At 39.9% G+C, this 19,281-nt stretch overlaps 1 protein-coding gene across 1 annotated transcript in view; it reads right to left on the reverse strand.

The window, feature by feature from the left end:
* The window catches only part of FARP1 (FERM, ARH/RhoGEF and pleckstrin domain protein 1), a 637,651-nt gene that overhangs the window by 497,242 nt on the left and 121,128 nt on the right, over positions 1–19,281 (reverse strand). The window contains exon 2 of the mRNA XM_053707824.1: positions 15,380–15,582. Coding sequence (XP_053563799.1) covers positions 15,380–15,550 — 171 coding nt within the window. The 5' untranslated portion in view covers positions 15,551–15,582. The remainder of the gene's footprint in view (positions 1–15,379; positions 15,583–19,281) is intronic.

The raw sequence follows: 19,281 nt of genomic DNA on the forward strand, positions 1-19,281 counted from the left end.
TGGGATTGTCTAAAGGCCATATAACATTATACTCACACGTATGCTAAAGAGAACATCTTTTTCTTTACATTACACCAGAAATAAATTAGTTACTTTTAAAGTGATGGTAAACTTCTGTGTTTATAGTAACAATATTTGTATTCGCAAAGTGAAAAAACAGAATTTATGTTTACCTGATAAATTACTTTCTCCAACGGTGTGTCCGGTCCACGGCGTCATCCTTACTTGTGGGATATTCTCTTCCCCAACAGGAAATGGCAAAGAGCCCAGCAAAGCTGGTCACATGATCCCTCCTAGGCTCCGCCTACCCCAGTCATTCGACCGACGTAAAGGAGGAATATTTGCATAGGAGAAACCATATGATACCGTGGTGACTGTAGTTAAAGAAAATAAATTATCAGACCTGATTAAAAAACCAGGGCGGGCCGTGGACCGGACACACCGTTGGAGAAAGTAATTTATCAGGTAAACATAAATTCTGTTTTCTCCAACATAGGTGTGTCCGGTCCACGGCGTCATCCTTACTTGTGGGAACCAATACCAAAGCTTTAGGACACGGATGAAGGGAGGGAGCAAATCAGGTCACCTAAATGGAAGGCACCACGGCTTGCAAAACCTTTCTCCCAAAAATAGCCTCAGAAGAAGCAAAAGTATCAAACTTATAAAATTTGGTAAAAGTGTGCAGTGAAGACCAAGTCGCTGCCCGACATATCTGATCAACAGAAGCCTCGTTCCTGAAGGCCCATGTGGAAGCCACAGCCCTAGTGGAATGAGCTGTGATTCTTTCAGGAGGCTGCCGTCCGGCAGTCTCATAAGCCAATCTGATGATGCTTTTAATCCAAAAAGAGAGAGAGGTAGAAGTTGCTTTTTGACCTCTCCTTTTACCAGAATAAACAACAAACAAGGAAGATGTTTGTCTAAAATCCTTTGTAGCATCTAAATAGAATTTTAGAGCGCGAACAACATCCAAATTGTGCAACAAACGTTCCTTCTTTGAAACTGGATTCGGACACAAAGAAGGCACGACTATCTCCTGGTTAATGTTTTTGTTAGAAACAACTTTCGGAAGAAAACCAGGTTTAGTACGTAAAACCACCTTATCTGCATGGAACACCAGATAAGGAGGAGAACACTGCAGAGCAGATAATTCTGAAACTCTTCTAGCAGAAGAAATTGCAACCAAAAACAAAACTTTCCAAGATAAGAACTTAATATCAACGGAATGTAAGGGTTCAAACGGAACCCCCTGAAGAACTGAAAGAACTAAGTTGAGACTCCAAGGAGGAGTCAAAGGTTTGTAAACAGGCTTGATTCTAACCAGAGCCTGAACAAAGGCTTGAACATCTGGCACAGCTGCCAATTTTTTGTGAAGTAACACAGACAAGGCAGAAATCTGTCCCTTCAAGGAACTTGCAGATAATCCTTTCTCCAATCCTTCTTGAAGAAAGGATAGAATCTTAGGAATTTTTACCTTGTCCCAAGGGAATCCTTTAGATTCACACCAACAGATATATTTTTTCCATATTTTGTGGTAAATTTTTCTAGTTACAGGCTTTCTGGCCTGAACAAGAGTATCAATAACAGAATCTGAGAACCCTCGCTTTGATAAGATCAAGCGTTCAATCTCCAAGCAGTCAGTTGGAGTGAGACCAGATTCGGATGTTCGAACGGACCTTGAACAAGAAGGTCTCGTCTCAAAGGTAGCTTCCATGGTGGAGCCGATGACATATTCACCAGATCTGCATACCAAGTCCTGCGTGGCCACGCAGGAGCTATCAAGATCACCGATGCCCTCTCCTGATTGATCCTGGCTACCAGCCTGGGGATGAGAGGAAACGGCGGGAATACATAAGCTAGTTTGAAGGTCCAAGGTGCTACTAGTGCATCTACTAGAGTCGCCTTGGGATCCCTGGATCTGGACCCGTAGCAAGGAACCTTGAAGTTCTGACGAGAGGCCATCAGATCCATGTCTGGAATGCCCCACAGTTGAGTAATTTGGGCAAAGATTTCCGGATGGAGTTCCCACTCCCCCGGATGTAATGTCTGACGACTCAGAAAATCCGCTTCCCAATTTTCCACTCCTGGGATGTGGATTGCAGACAGGTGGCAGGAGTGAGTCTCCGCCCATTGAATGATTTTGGTCACTTCTTCCATCGCCAGGGAACTCCTTGTTCCCCCCTGATGGTTGATGTACGCAACAGTCGTCATGTTGTCTGATTGAAACCGTATGAACTTGGCCTTTGCTAGCTGAGGCCAGAATATTTATCGGTAGAAGAGATTCTTCCCGAGACCAAAGACCCTGAGCTTTCAGGGGTCCCCAGACCGCGCCCCAGCCCATCAGACTGGCGTCGGTCGTGACAATGACCCACTCTGGCCTGCGGAAGTTCATCCCTTGTGACAGGTTGTCCAGGGACAGCCACCAACGGAGTGAATCTCTGGTCCTCTGATTTACTTGTATCTTCGGAGACAAGTCTGTATAGTCCCCATTCCACTGACTGAGCATGCACAGTTGTAATGGTCTTAGATGAATGCGCGCAAAAGGAACTATGTCCATTGCCGCTACCATCAAACCTATTACTTCCATGCACTGCGCTATGGAAGGAAGAGGAACGGAATGAAGTATTTGACAAGGGTTTAGAAGTTTTGTTTTTCTGGCCTCTGTCAGAAAAATCCTCATTTCTAAGGAGTCTATTATTGTTCCCAAGAAGGGAACCCTTGTTGACGGAGATAGAGAACTCTTTTCTACGTTCACTTTCCATCCGTGAGATCTGAGAAAGGCCAGGACTATGTCCGTGTGAGCCTTTGCTTGAGGAAGGGACGACGCTTGAATCAGAATGTCGTCCAAGTAAGGTACTACTGCAATGCCCCTTGGTCTTAGCACCGCTAGAAGGGACCCTAGTACCTTTGTGAAAATCCTTGGAGCAGTGGCTAATCCGAAAGGAAGTGCCACGAACTGGTAATGCTTGTCCAGGAATGCGAACCTTAGGAACCGATGATGTTCCTTGTGGATAGGAATATGTAGATACGCATCCTTTAAATCCACCGTGGTCATGAATTGACCTTCCTGGATGGAAGGAAGAATTGTTCGAATGGTTTCCATTTTGAACGATGGAACCTTGAGAAACTTGTTTAGGATCTTGAGATCTAAGATTGGTCTGAACGTTCCCTCTTTTTTGGGAACTACGAACAGATTGGAGTAGAACCCCATCCCTTGTTCCCCTAATGGAACAGGATGAATCACTCCCATTTTTAACAGGTCTTCTACACAATGTAAGAATGCCTGTTTTTTTATGTGGTCTGAAGACAATTGAGACCTGTGGAACCTCCCCCTTGGGGGAAGCCCCTTGAATTCCAGAAGATAACCTTGGGAGACTATTTCTAGTGCCCAAGGATCCAGAACATCTCTTGCCCAAGCCTGAGCGAAGAGAGAGAGTCTGCCCCCCACCAGATCCGGTCCCGGATCGGGGGCCAACAATTCATGCTGTCTTGGTAGCAGTGGCAGGTTTCTTGGCCTGCTTTCCCTTGTTCCAGCCTTGCATTGGTCTCCAGGCTGGCTTGGCTTGAGAAGTATTACCCTCTTGCTTAGAGGACGTAGCACTTGGGGCTGGTCCGTTTCTACGAAAGGGACGAAAATTAGGTTTATTTTTGGCCTTGAAAGACCTATCCTGAGGAAGGGCGTGGCCCTTACCCCCAGTGATATCAGAGATAATCTCTTTCAAGTCAGGGCCAAACAGCGTTTTCCCCTTGAAAGGAATGTTAAGCAATTTGTTCTTGGAAGACGCATCCGCTGACCAAGATTTCAACCAAAGCGCTCTGCGCGCCACAATAGCAAACCCAGAATTTTTCGCCGCTAACCTAGCCAATTGCAAAGTGGCGTCTAGGGTGAAAGAATTAGCCAATTTGAGAGCACGGATTCTGTCCATAATCTCCTCATAAGGAGGAGAATCACTAGTGATCGCCTTTTCTAGCTCATCGAACCAGAAACACGCGGCTGTAGTGACAGGGACAATGCATGAAATTGGTTGTAGAAGGTAACCTTGCTGAACAAACATCTTTTTAAGCAAACCTTCTAATTTTTTATCCATAGGATCTTTGAAAGCACAACTATCTTCTATGGGTATAGTGGTGCGTTTGTTTAAAGTAGAAACCGCCCCCTCGACCTTGGGGACTGTCTGCCATAAGTCCTTTCTGGGGTCGACCATAGGAAACAATTTTTTAAATATGGGGGGAGGGACGAAAGGTATACCGGGCCTTTCCCATTCTTTATTTACAATGTCCGCCACCCGCTTGGGTATAGGAAAAGCTTCTGGGGGCCCCGGGACCTCTAGGAACTTGTCCATTTTACATAGTTTCTCTGGGATGATCAAATTCTCACAATCATCCAGAGTGGATAACACCTCCTTAAGCAGAGCGCGGAGATGTTCCAACTTAAATTTAAATGTAATCACATCAGGTTCAGCTTGTTGAGAAATTTTCCCTGAATCTGAAATTTCTCCCTCAGACAAAACCTCCCTGGCCCCCTCAGACTGGTGTAGGGGCCCTTCAGAAACAATATCATCAGCGTCCTCATGCTCTTCAGTATTATCTAAAACAGAGCAGTCGCGCTTACGCTGATAAGTGGGCATTTTGGCTAAAATGTTTTTGATAGAATTATCCATTACAGCCGTTAATTGTTGCATAGTAAGGAGTATTGGCGCGCTAGATGTACTAGGGGCCTCCTGAGTGGGCAAGACTGGTGTAGACGAAGGAGGGGATGATGCAGTACCATGCTTACTCCCCTCACTTGAGGAATCATCTTGGGCATCATTTTCTCTAAATTTTGTGTCACATAAATCACATCTATTTAAATGAGAAGGAACCTTGGCTTCCCCACATTCAGAACACATTCTATCTGGTAGTTCAGACATGTTAAACAGGCATAAACTTGATAACGAAGTACAAAAAACGTTTTAAAATAAAACCGTTACTGTCACTTTAAATTTTAAACTGAACACACTTTATTACTGCAATTGCGAAAAAGTATGAAGGAATTGTTCAAAATTCACCAAAATTTCACCAGTGTCTTAAAGCCTTAAAAGTATTGCACACCAAATTTGGAAGCTTTAACCCTTAAAATAACGGAACCGGAGCCGTTTTTATCTTTAACCCCTTTACAGTCCCTGGTATCTGCTTTGCTGAGACCCAACCAAGCCCAAAGGGGAATACGATACCAAATGACGCCTTCAGAAAGTCTTTTCTATGTATCAGAGCTCCTCACACATGCGACTGCATGTCATGCTTCTCAAAAACAAGTGCGCAATACCGGCGCGAAAATGAGACTCTGCCTATGATTAGGGAAAGCCCCTAGAGAATAAGGTGTCCAAAACAGTGCCTGCCGATATTATTTTACAAAATACCCAGATTAAAATGATTCCTCAAGGCTAAATATGTTTATATATGAACGATTTAGCCCAGAAAATGTCTACAGTCTTAAAAAGCCCTTGTGAAGCCCTTAATTATTGTCTGTAATAAAAATGGCTTACCGGATCCCATAGGGAAAATGACAGCTTCCAGCATTACATCGTCTTGTTAGAATGTGTCATACCTCAAGCAGTAAAATTCTGCTCACTGTTCCCTCAACTGAAGTTAATTCCTCTCAACAGTCCTGTGTGGAACAGCCATCGATTTTAGTAACGGTTGCTAAAATCATTTTCCTCTTACAAACAGAAATCTTCATCTCTTTTCTGTTTCAGAGTAAATAGTACATACCAGCACTATTTTAAAATAACAAACTCTTGATTGAATAATAAAAACTACAGTTAAACACTAAAAAACTCTAAGCCATCTCCGTGGAGATGTTGCCTGTACAACGGCAAAGAGAATGACTGGGGTAGGCGGAGCCTAGGAGGGATCATGTGACCAGCTTTGCTGGGCTCTTTGCCATTTCCTGTTGGGGAAGAGAATATCCCACAAGTAAGGATGACGCCGTGGACCGGACACACCTATGTTGGAGAAATGGGCAATTTCATTCTTGAAAGGTATTGTAAATGCTTAATAGTTTTTATATCTTTTCATGGTTTTGTATATTGCGCCGTTCCTCCCCCCCGTAACGGATACTCTTTTTCTGTCTTCACTGATTATTCAGGCTGTAGCCAATCGTATTGCGTCCCCTTTGGCATCAAAACCAGGGGTATTATTATAAACTTGCTGGACACCAAAGGGGATACGATACTATTGGCTACTATGAAAAGGTAATTATTTTTAAAAATTAAGCGTTTACAATGCTTTTTATGAATGAAAGTGCCCAGTCTTATACTTTATGACAACAAATATTGTTACTATAAACACTAAAGTTTACCAACACTTTAATTTCATCTAACTGTATATACCACTCAATTTTACAAAATGTGGTACAAGTATATATGCATTTTACCAAAGGAGACACATGGAATAATTTTTTGAATAACAAATTGCTGATGTCTGTTTTCTGCTGAGCGCTACACAAATACCACTGGAGATCCAGACGTGGAAGTTTGGGTGTGGCCCTCCCCTAAGATATATGGTGTATGCTATACAGAGACATGTAACTCTAGCAAAAGTGAAAACAAGAAAAAGCACAGAATATAACTAAATCATAAACAGAGACATCCCTAGCTCAAACCAGTATTCAGCCTGGCGTTTTTTGCTTTAACGTGTTCCCAGTGATGCGTTTAACCCACTGGAGTGTATTATATTGTTAATCAATGGCCTTTACTTTTATTTTGTTATTATCTATAGAAAAGCTGTGTAATCAAGAGGCAGCAATCAAGTTCACAGTAGGGGTGGGAAAGATAGGTACCACATTTTTAATTTTCATTTGCCCTTTATAAGTATTGGCTACTGTGACTAGACAGAAAAAAAGGAAGCCTTTGTGTGTGTATTTATATAGAGATAGGATTAGGAGGGCTGCTTTTCGTGCAGGCTCAGCCCATTTAAACAAACAACAATTAACCTAAATGTACATTGAATACTCTGCAGTTATTATAACAAGTTATTGGGAGCACATTGTAGGAACCAATTTTAAAGTACAGTGTGCCATTAACTTACCATCAATAGACGGGTGGTCTTTAGTATTTAATTTGTACATAAACATTTTGTAATGTCACTAAAATAATTGCATGCTGTACCTACTATGAAGGGGAAGATTTATCAAGCTGTATTCACAGAGACCTTTCAGGACAGGCTCACATGAGCGAGCCTGCAACCACATATTTTACAAGCCGAAATTCCTTCTTTATCCTCTTTGCCACCTCAGAAGAGGCAAGATAAATCACTCCAACATTCATTTGTTAAAGGGACAGTATACTGTAAAATAGTTTTTCCCTTAATGTGTTTACAATTGCTTTTTTTACCAACTGCAGAGTAAAAATGTATGAAAATTAGCTTTTTAAGGTTTATTTATGTATATTAAAGCTCTGATTTTGCGTTTTGAAGCCACAACCTAATAAAATGGATTTATTACGTTATCACGTTGTGTAAATATAGCTGCTTCTTTATCTTATATCTGTCCATAAACCAATCACCAATACTTGGAGAGAACAATAGAAAATCAACATTTTATTACATTATCTCTGCTATAACCCACTGGGAGTGTAATTTCTTCTGCTGGCTGTGTTTACATAGCTTATCTATAGCTTGGACCTGCGGCCACAAACTTTCAGAATAGGTGTGGATACTACTGGCTAAATCTACTATTTCAAATGCCAATATAAGGGTAAATGAGCTACTTGTAAACAATTTAATACACTCCAGCAAGTAAAGTGGATCATTAGGAACAAATTAAAGGGGATAATTTTTTTTGAGTAAACTGTCCCTTTAAGGGTGATTGACATGCCCTGTTCTGACACAAATAGTTTGAGGAAGCAGGGGGTGGGATTGCACAAGAGCTCTTGTGCAATGGTAAATGTTGCCATACAATGCACAGTGGGTGGCGATTGCAGGACAGGTTCTCTATCTGCGTTCACCAACGTGTAAAAGTCAATAATGTTACCTAAAGTTTTAAAAAGCTTTGTGTTAAAAAAAAAACAACAAAAAAAAAACGTTTGTCTATGTAAGGGGTTGGTGAAACGTTTTCTGGGGGCCAGCTGGTCAATATTTTAGTTTTTGCAAACCAAGAGGCAAACTCAAGGATATTATATAGGTATTGTTATAACAAGAGATAATACATCCCCACAAATTTGTATTTAGCAAATTCTAAATATTTGACAAACAAAACAACCACTTGGAAACTTATTTTGAAATATCCCTATAGTTTACTAAACAGGGTTTAAAAGTTACAAGTCCACTCATAGTTACATTTAGAAAAATGTCAACATTTTGTATTCATCCATTGCAATTGTTTGTACTCATCGTGGACTAGTAGCAATTTCAAGCTCTGTAATATAAATACACTTTTTTGGCTCACTGGGGGCGGGGTTATGACTATTTATACACTTGGTTTGTTGAGATTGTTTGTCTGAGGAAGAAGGGGAGTGTGCTCCCGAAACGTCCCACTGATTAAAATTCACTTTTGATTGAAAAAGATGTGTGTGTGTGTGTATATATATATATATATATATATATATATATATATATATATATATATATATATATATATATATATATATATATATATATATATATATATATATATATATATATATATATATATATATATATATATATATATATATATATATCTTTTCCTAGACTAGAAAGCACTCAGTTTTTTTGTTCAGGATAGTGTTTTAGACAGAAAAAACATAAATTATGCTTACCTGATAATTTTCTTTTCTTCGGATAGAAAGAGTCCACAGCTGCATTCATTACTTTTGGGAATTCAGAACCTGGCCACCAGGAGGAGGCAAAGACACCCCAGCCAAAGGCTTAAATACTAGAGACCGCAGGAACTATACGCGACTGAGCCAACAGCCTCCAGGAGACCCCGAAGCCCAGCAGTCGGTCTCCAAACAAAACACCCCTTACTAGAGAAAGGGAACAAACTACCGTATTCTTCCACAAAGAAGAAAAGACATAGAGAAAACAAGCATAAGGAACTCCAGAAAAAAAAACTAAAAAAAAAGGGCACAACAAGTCAAACAGAGCAAAAACCCGAGAATCCGGGTCAGACTAACAGAGACAGTCTCGTAGAAACAATGGGAGGCAATGCCAAGACCCCAGAGACACAGAAACCACGGACTAAGGCCGGGAGTCTGAACAGAGAAGTGAATCTTCCCCTAACACAGTGCAACCGCACTCTAGTTAAGACGACTAAAGAAGGTAGCTCTGAATAACTAAATTTTCAAAACCGAACTTTGTCCAGCAAGTTTAGAAAGGTGAACATCTGACATACAACTCCTGGAGACAAAACACTGCATGCTGCCGTCATCGAAAATGACGCAGAAACTTGAATACTTGCAGGGCAAATAAGGAGCAGCTAAAATAGGATCCTTCAGGCTGCTAAGCATCCAGCAACCAGTGGATAACGTCGCAGGCTATCCAAGAGCCGCCAGTCTTTTCCACAGATCCTTGAACGTGGAGACAAACCAGAACCTCAAAGAGGCTGACCGTACCTCGAATGACCCGAGGATTAGCAGAGCAACAGATCACAGATCCTGCTTGCCAACCCAATCCGCTCCTCCAATAAGGCACTCCCAAGGAGAACCCCCTAGGACCTGGAACAGAGAAAGTGCAATAGATCCTTAGGAAGACCTGTCATAACTCTCTTAAGACAGTCTCTACATGGAGATTTCAATTTCCAACAGTTGGAACAGAGCATTCCACACAGCAGCAGACTGCTGTCCCTCACAGAAACAAAAGCCACTTGAGCCAACCTCCTACACACAGGGCAGGATAATGACCTTCCAGCGAGATGAAACCCCAGCTCTTAAGGAAGACAAGCTACCCCCTCAAAGGGGAGAGCACAGATAAGAACAGTGCACATGCCCCAAGACATGACGCTACAGACTGATCAAAACACAGACCGAATGAAAAATTTTCCAGCCACCCCTGTTGAATCCACAGAAAAAAAAACCCATGAAAAGGAGCACACTCCGTCCGAAAGACAAGACAGGCCTTAAAGTTTAAAACCAGGACCCGAAGGTGGAGATGAACCCTGGCCTTCCTGCTTGCAAGCTCAATGAGATAGCCTCTATGTCCAAACATAGTCTCCCTGAAAAAACTGGGGCGTCCCGAACCAGTCTGCAGGATCATAAGTCTCTTAAGAAAACTGCCACAGCAGGATTCAAACTCCAAGCCTACGGCTTTCTAGGCCGGAACTAATCCCTTAGTCCTGCGGGCCCTGGACCCAGATCACCTTAAACTGAACGACACCCTCAGGGAACACAAGATACTCCGTCTGAGGAAAAAACAGACCTCACAGGGAACAATAACCGGGCAAACCCGGAGAACTGGTACAGGACTCATAATTCCCAGCCCAAAAGGGAAGAGAACACCCTTAGCAGGAGGTCAACACCCCTCAAACACGGTGCTAGGTCGCGACAGTCACGCCATCTCTCTAGAGCTCCAGGCCCCAAAAAAAAACTCACACAAAGACCAAGACTAAGGGAATGATAACGAGAACAGAATCACCCGAAAGAGAGAGAAGAAAAAGACTAGTCTCCATAATCCTTTCAGACTAAACTTTCCGGAGGACCACACCCAAGGAAGAAGAATGCAGAGCAACCCGAACCCTGGTAGAAACATCCCTTAAAAAGGAGACAACACCACATATCGTTCCCGATATGGAGACTACTAACTCTCGGAAGTAGACAAAGCCATATGGCCCTCACTTCTGAAATAAAATTAAATGATGAATATGGCAGCAGTGGGATCTGAACCCACGCCTCTGAAGAGACTGGAGCCTTATCCAGCACCTTAGACTGCTCGGCCACGCTACCTAGCTCAAAGCCGCCAGAAACCCGGACGAAGTCCAGACATCTCGACTCGAAGGAACAAGTCTTAAAAAGGACACTCCCAAATAGACCTTAAAAAGGCAAGACCGCCAAAAATCGGAAACAGAGCATGTCGCAGCGGATCTTAACGGAGACCTGGCCGACTAGATTGACAGGCTAATGTGGACTGAACTATCCCCCATGCCCCTAAGCAAACCACAGACCATCAAGTCCTCTCAGGATGCTAGCTGAAACTTAAAATAAAACCAAGGAAAACACCACAAGTCATATTGTGAGCACTAGGCGCCTTCACCGGACCAGCCAGGCATAAAAGGCGCCACGTGTCTATACTAGGCCTCAAAGACAGAAGGATTTGTACCCAGTCAGGACCAGCATGAAACCAAGGGTCCCAGCACTGTCAAGGCCACATAGAGTCTCCCCCGAGATGGAGGGATAGACAACAGACAAACATAGGACTAGCACGTCCTCACTCTTAAACAAACTTTTGTAAAAGTAAAGAGTGTGACCACAAAATCGCGAGTATCATTACGACAACATAAGCTCTAAACCAAAGAAAATGTATCCTCACTGGATTAAATAAAAGATCAGGCAGCCAGTAGGTTATCGCCCAGGAAGAACGGACACACCCGCAGGACCAGCCCAACAGGAATTCGAATCTTCCAAGCTCAGAACTGGAAACAGATACTCAAATAACAAAGACTATAAGAAGATTACCTCATCCCCTTATGTCTAATCATGCAAGCCAGTCGAAGAGGAAGACTGAGAAATCCCCCCATTAAGAGTGGGATCCACCAGCAACGCCAAACCGTGCCTCAGTAGAACACGAAGGCGCGCCAGTCTATAACGAAAGGCGCAGCATACCTCCGCCAGGACAAAAGACGACACCGGGCCCGAAGGTTGACCCCCTGAGGCCTCAGGGGCAGTCGGTTACCCGGAATGCTGAACTGGACCAGGCGATCCCACGCCTGACAAACCCCGGTTAATGGAACATGGACAATATCGTAAACACACTCCCGGGAGGTGCAGATGCTCCAGCTCCAAAGATACAGCCATGCGAAACTGTTTCGTAACCTCCGGTGGCAACAGGCCACTCTCCATAGAAGGATAAGCAGCGTTTGGGTTACCTGCATGTGTAGTAAAAGTCGGTTGTAGGGTACTCGTCTTGTGGGAAATGGAAACCCCAGAGACGGATGGCTCAGCAGGCCACTGATTCCCCGATTTCGAGGAACAGAGCATTCTAAAACGGCATTCGGAACATAACTGATGGGCATGTATCACCCGGCCAATTCCTATTCTTTGCAAGAAGTAGAATCTGAATCAGAGTCATCTGTCTCCTAAAATCAGAATCCTCCATAACTGGGATATTGATTAAAAAATGGACCAATAAGAAAAATCTAAACGGACACCTCAGAGGCTGGGACACTCACCCCCTCCTGTGAACGGGACACCAGCGGACCAGAATTTCTCAGTCGCCACACGGTCAGGAATGCGGAAATGGAGACCACGCCCAGTCACAAGGTAAACCGTGCAGTCCATGAAAAAAGTGCGCCCGACCGTAAAGGCCGCATCGTTGTAATTACAATACATCCATGATGAAAGTAAAATGAAACAATCTTACCGGAATAGACCACGCCCGGTCACAAGGTAAACTGTGCAGACCATGAAAAAAGTGCACCCGACCGTAAAGACTGCGTCGTCGTAATTACAATACATCCATGATGAAAGTAAAATGAAACAATCTTACCGGAATCTACGCCGTGGAACAGGAACACGGCCCTTCAACTGTGACAGATAGTAGCGTTGCTTATGCCATGGACTTGAGAGAAGCGGGCAGTGAAACTCGTCAACGCTGATTGATTGTGGAGCTGTTAATGAGTCAGGATGGTTTCGCAGAAAGACTCTCCCTGCATCTCCGGACTCTAACTTTCACCCATGCTCTCACTGAGAGGCTGACAGTACTACTTAAAGTCCCATGCCAAAGAGTACTACCCTCCATAAGAGACTATCTAAAACTTCTGACAGTCCTCTGCCAACCTTCTAGGACGAAAGGCAAAGAATGACTGGGGGATGAGGGAAGTGGGAGGAGTATTTAAGCCTTTGGCTGGGGTGTCTTTGCCTCCTCCTGGTTGCCAGGTTCTGAATTCCAAAAAGTAATGAATGCAGCTGTGGACTCTTTCCATTTATGAAGAAAATATTAGTTTAGAGATGGGCTAAAAAAAAGATTCAATTATTTTAAGTTCATAATAGCCTAATTAAGTACTAGCTATATTTTCTTTCTAATAAGAAATATATAATGTAAGACTTGCTTTTGCCAAGGATGCATTTTTATTTTTGAAATAACAAACACTAAGCTATAAAAGCAATGAATATGAGGTGGTAGCATTAACTGGTGTCTCTTTCTTCCTGATATGCTATCAATTTGCTGATTACACAATCCTAGACTGAGGAGACCTCTACCTTATGGTAAGCTTTGTCTAAATATTTGAGTTTCCAAGTCACACAAGCATAATTTCATGCCTTTATTATGTAAGCATTCATTTGCACTCAGCATGTAGGGCCCAGTGATAGGCACACTTAAAAGCATAGAAGGAATTAGAGTCTTAACTACATTCTACAAGCTGTATTAAGTGCTCTATTACATAAACAATTGTTTCTGTCCAATTCAAAATGTGGTTAGAATCACCCAGCACTTTTACAGCTTGTCACAGCTAAGTCACACACTACCTTCTGTTTGCATCCTGAATCCTGAACGAAAGCAACACTTGAGAATATATATATACATATATATATATATATATATATATATATATATATATATATACACATATATATATATATATACACACATATACACGTAACAAAGAATATCCAGGTACTCGAAGTGTATAAAACATCCAAAATTTATTGTAAATCCCTCATAAAAATGCACCTGTGTTTTTATGATGGATTTAGAATAAATTTTGGATGTTTTATACACTTTGAGTACCTGGATATTCTTTGTTACGTGTCTATATTTTCCAGCGTTTTTGGATGAATAAAACGCTATTTCCAGAGCACTTGAAGCTGCATATTGGACGTGTGACGTCACCCCACGCTCCGTTGTGCTGTATTGAGGAAGCAGGAAGAGGGTAAGGCAGAGCGCACTGCTAGACTTTGTTCAATATATATATTTGATTACATTTGAAACTTAATGCCATCTATCATATAAGAACAATTTCAGTAGTATTTAAAAAAACATTTAAGTCATAAATGTTCTGTTACATTTTTACATTTAAAATGTATTACCTTTCTTATGCTTGAAAAAAAAAGAAATGGCTGTGCGATTTTACACCATACCCCCATTTGATTCAATTAGTGGCAGCTTACACCCTCTGTGGCTCCCACGTGGTACTTAAAGGGACAGTGCACTGTAAAATTGTTTCAATATAAATGTATTTTCAATTACTTGTTATACCAGCTGCAGAGTACAAAATGTATGAGAAATTACATTTTCAGGTTTATTTTTGTATATGAAGTAGCTTCAGGTAGTATATCTCATTATGTTATCACTTGCTTTCGTATCTTATATTTGTCTGGAAAACTAAAGCTCAATACATAGAGAGAACAATGGCAAATGATTATTTTATTACTTAACTATCCTGCATCCCACTGTGAGTTTAATGTCTTCTGTTGGCTGTGTTTACTTAGGCTATTCAATAACTGAGACTCCAGTATCAAAACTTTCAGTATAGGTTGGGAAACCTATAAATCAGCTATTTCAAAGGCCAAAATATGGGTAAAGGAGCTACTTGTAAACAATTTAATACACTCCAGCAGGTAAAATGGAGCATTGGGAGCAATTTAAATGGGAGAAATGTTTTGGGTGAACTGTCCCTTTAACTAGGAATTTAACCTCTTTGTGGCATAATAATGGTCCTTTAATGGGATATTAAACAGTATAAGATTTTCAATTATGTGTAGCTAAAGAACTTATTTAATATACTCCAATTATTTATTATGTCCCCTTTACCTATAATTTAACTCTGAAAATTGTTAATTTTCTAAATTACACTGAGTTTCTATAAAGTAATAGGTGCCACCATGTTTGAACTTAAGTTGTCTCTTATGTGTTTCACTTGCTGAACTAATGTAAAAACTGACAATAAGAGAGACTGCGCATAGGATAATCTGAAAGGGATTCCACAAAGCGTTGTTTGCACAGAGATAAATAGAAAACTAGCTCAAAAAGCGGCACTTTAAAGAAACTAAACCTTTACACATATTTTCAATATTTAAACAACTAATAATATTAGAAAAAAATAAATCTACATATTATTGCAAGGCTATTATCTGCTCATCATTATTTCTACCATGTATTATCCTTTAAATAGTACTTTTTCCCATATTCATTTCATTTTTGGAGTGTAATGCCCCTTTAACTGAAACCTTTTGCATAGATTTTTCAAATAAATTTAAAGAAAATAACTCACTGGAGCTTCTATAGTTTCTACAGTCTCATCCAGCATTTGCACTTTGAAGGGGAAAATCTTTCCCTGGGGCGACAGAGGTGGTTTGGTTCCATGTTCCAAGGTACTTATGCCGGCACTCTCAGTTGCGCCTAACCTTGATCCCGCGGTTTGTCTCTGCTCTTGGTCACCCATCTTAAGGAAGCCCAGCGTTCTCTTGTTTGTAGCTGGAAAAAATAATGGAAAATAATTACTAAAGCAAATATTTCTCAGTGTACAAGGCACAACGGTGCAAATTACCAACAATCTGTCCTCCTCTACTGAAGCAATACACAATACAGGGAGGTCCCTTTCAGTGAATGAATATCACGTGTGTGTTAGACCATTTTAATATTGCACTATTGCTTGAATATAAGCAGAAGAATTTTAATTCTGGGGCCTAGCTGACCATATATGATGAGCCAATGACAAGAGGCATACCTGTGTGGCCACCAGTAGTGCACATCTGCTTGTGAGCATACCTAAGTATGCTTTTAACAATGGGTTCCAAGAAAACAAAGTAGATTTGATAAAAGAAGTACATTGGAAATTCTCTTAAAAGTGCATACTCTATTACAGCCATTAAAGTTTAATTTTGGCTTTAATTTCCCTTTAAGAGAAACAAAATATTAGCAACATACATATTTATAAATACAACTGCCCTTGTAATGTGTCTGACATTATTTGCATTAATGAGACTGTCAACCTTTCCAAATAAGAGGCTGCTTTTGAGTTTTCTTTATCTGCACAACAAATTGATAATGAAAATAAAGTGGAAAATCACAAGAGAAAAAAAAACCTTATAGTATATATCAGCAATTCAATTGTATAATTATGCATAGTAAGACAACTTTTATTTTTTTTTACTAAAACCTGTGACTGAAGACCCAGAACCATGATCCTGCAACATCTTGATCAGGGCAATGTATATCTGTTTCTAATAGGCCGCAATAAAAGAGATTTAGATAATCACACTCAAGAGGCTTTTTAATAACTATATCCCTGGTCTTCCAACGCATATAAAGGTATATGTAATCTTTTGCCATGCAGTCCTTAAGTGCTGATATATACAATGCATTTTTTTTTATAAACCTATAAGCACTTTATGTCAAAAATCTGAATTAAAAAATTATACATTTTTTAAATTTGTAATTTTCATTGTTTTGCAGTTCATGGACATACTCCTTGATATGCCTTGTGATTAAATTCATATTATCACCAGCCTGGGAGGGGGGATACAATTTTATAGCTAAATAAAAAGCATGCAAAATAAACAATTAAACTATTTTTTTTTTTAAAGTGTGTCTATGAAGGGGAAAAAAAATAGCACCATAGGACCACTTTGAATCCCATTATAGATTTAGACTGTATCCAGGTGCATTTAGATTGGTTTACAATAACCAAATTATTTAACAAAGAATTCAAGAAATTAGGTTTGTATCATTGTACACTATAGAAATTGGTAAAATTCCAAAATCTATGTAGAGAACAAAACGTATGTGTGTGTAGTAAAGCAGCAGTATAGCATGTGTGCACCAGATGTGAACTCCCCACCAGCATTCAGGATATTCGGATGCCCTTGTAAACAATTACAAGAGTTTTTGACAAATCCATGTACTGTCTACCTTGTTATAATATGAACAGACAAGCTTTACAGTCTCCAGATGGCTTGGACCATTGCAAGATTGAACAGATTGCCCACTAGATCAACAAATTGTATTTCATTAATATTCAAGATACCAGGGATTGTATGCAGCATACTGGGCTGGGCGTAACGTACAGAGCTCATCTCTCAGCAGTTTAGGCATGTGAATTATTTGGAGAAGGTGTCATTCCAGAAACGCTTTTTATATTAACAGAAGATTTACCAAGACCAGATTCCTTTTAGCACTTTTAAAGCAGAGGATACTTTTTCATGTTATACAGAAGATTTAATATATTATATGACATAAATTAAAGTTTCCTGTGAAAAATAAATATATATAGCCCTCCACCTACACATAATTATATCATCAGTTTCTTTATTAATGCGTCAACAGATTTTGTGGCACTGTACAGGGGGTACAATAAATACGAGTCATATTTAGTTGCATGTTGTGTAAAAACAGGGAAATAATCAAAGGTAGTATCGCAATATGACCCTATCAGAAATTGAAAACATCTTTAAAATGTAAATTTCTGAACACTTTAGATCATAGACTACATAGCTGGTTTTAACACAGTAAGGGCACAGTGGCCAAAAGGTGTTTCATAACTATAAAGTGTCCTATATCTTAGCAGAAAGTACGTATAAGCCTTAACAATGTCAGGATCACCGTCATTTACATAAGTCATCTGACCTCTTAACTGCAGTCTAAGGCTACAGAAAGGTGTTAGGAAATATATACCATTACACTTCCTGCATGTTAAAAAGCCAGATAATATTCTGTGATAAAGGTGACTGAAAACCCCGCTGGCACATATTTCTAAAGCATGTTAAAATTAATGACAACAGCAAACAAAGAAATCATGGAAAGTGGCATATATAACAGAGAGAAAACAGATGGGAACTTATTGTGCCAAATATTAATAACAATCACCGCGTATATCATTTTCCAAAAGCACTATGTATATGATTAGACGGCCATTGAATACATGCATGATAAAACAAGACAAAACAATATCACACTATGAATTTTAAATTAACAGTAGATTTTTTTTCTGACAAATTTAAAAATGTACTTTATATTTACTACCTCTCCTGTGTCATGTGACAGCCATCAGCCAATCACAGACTCATATACATATATATATATATATACACATATATATACACATATATATATATATATATATATATATATATATATATATATATATATATATATATATATATATAAGTATTTGGATACCCCTACTAATTAAGGTGTGGTGGTTGCCAGGAGAACTGTACCAACTGTAATGAACTGTGCCTATATTTTAGACAATTAGGTGCTTCCAACTTTGTGGCAACAGTTTGAGGAAGGCCCATTCGTGATCCAGTATGACTGTGCCCCTGTGCACCAAGTGAGGTCCATGAAGACATGGTTTGACAAGTTTGAGTGCAGGGATTCAAGTGGTCTCACAGAGCTCTGACCTCAAACTCACTGAGCACCTCTAGCATGAAATTGAACACTGATAACAAGCCAAACCATACAAATTAGTGCCTGACCTCACAAATGCTCTTTTAGTTAAATGGGGATACATTCCCACAGACATACTCCAAAATCTTGAGGAAAGCCAATAAGAACTATGGCTGTTGTAGGGAGGGCACTCAATATTAATGCCCATGATGGTTTTTGAATGGGACTTTCAACAAGCTCAAATAGGTGTGATGGCCATATAGGGTATAACTGCCAATTGGAGCTGTAATTTACCTCACTATTGTATGCTGTAGCTGAAAGATCTTAAGAGAATCGCATTCTATAGGGTATATAATTTATGAGCTGCCCTAGGCACTAATAAATCTTTAGCTCCACCAATCAATTAATCAATAGCTATATCTATATATCAATATATATCTATAAAATCGCACTAAATTATTATTTATGGCAAAATGTAGAGAAAATAACAGGTTTGGAATCCCATTGAAAGTAATTCTGTTAAACTATAACAGGTACTGAATACATTATTTCCTACATGGCTATGCATAAACATATTAATGGTTTAAAGATTTTTTTTTTTTCTTTAATATAAGACAATGTGCACAATAACTGCAAATTCGACAAGTTTACTAATTTACTTTTATAATGGAGTTAACATTTCTAAATTCAAAACATTTTAAATAGGCCATTCTAGGTGGATCTTTATCATAATCTTTACATTTTAAAATCACTAAAATGCTTAACATATGAACCAATGTTTTGCAA

Source organism: Bombina bombina, chromosome 3 (genome assembly GCF_027579735.1).
Source record: "Bombina bombina isolate aBomBom1 chromosome 3, aBomBom1.pri, whole genome shotgun sequence".
Taxonomy (NCBI): domain Eukaryota; kingdom Metazoa; phylum Chordata; class Amphibia; order Anura; family Bombinatoridae; genus Bombina; species Bombina bombina.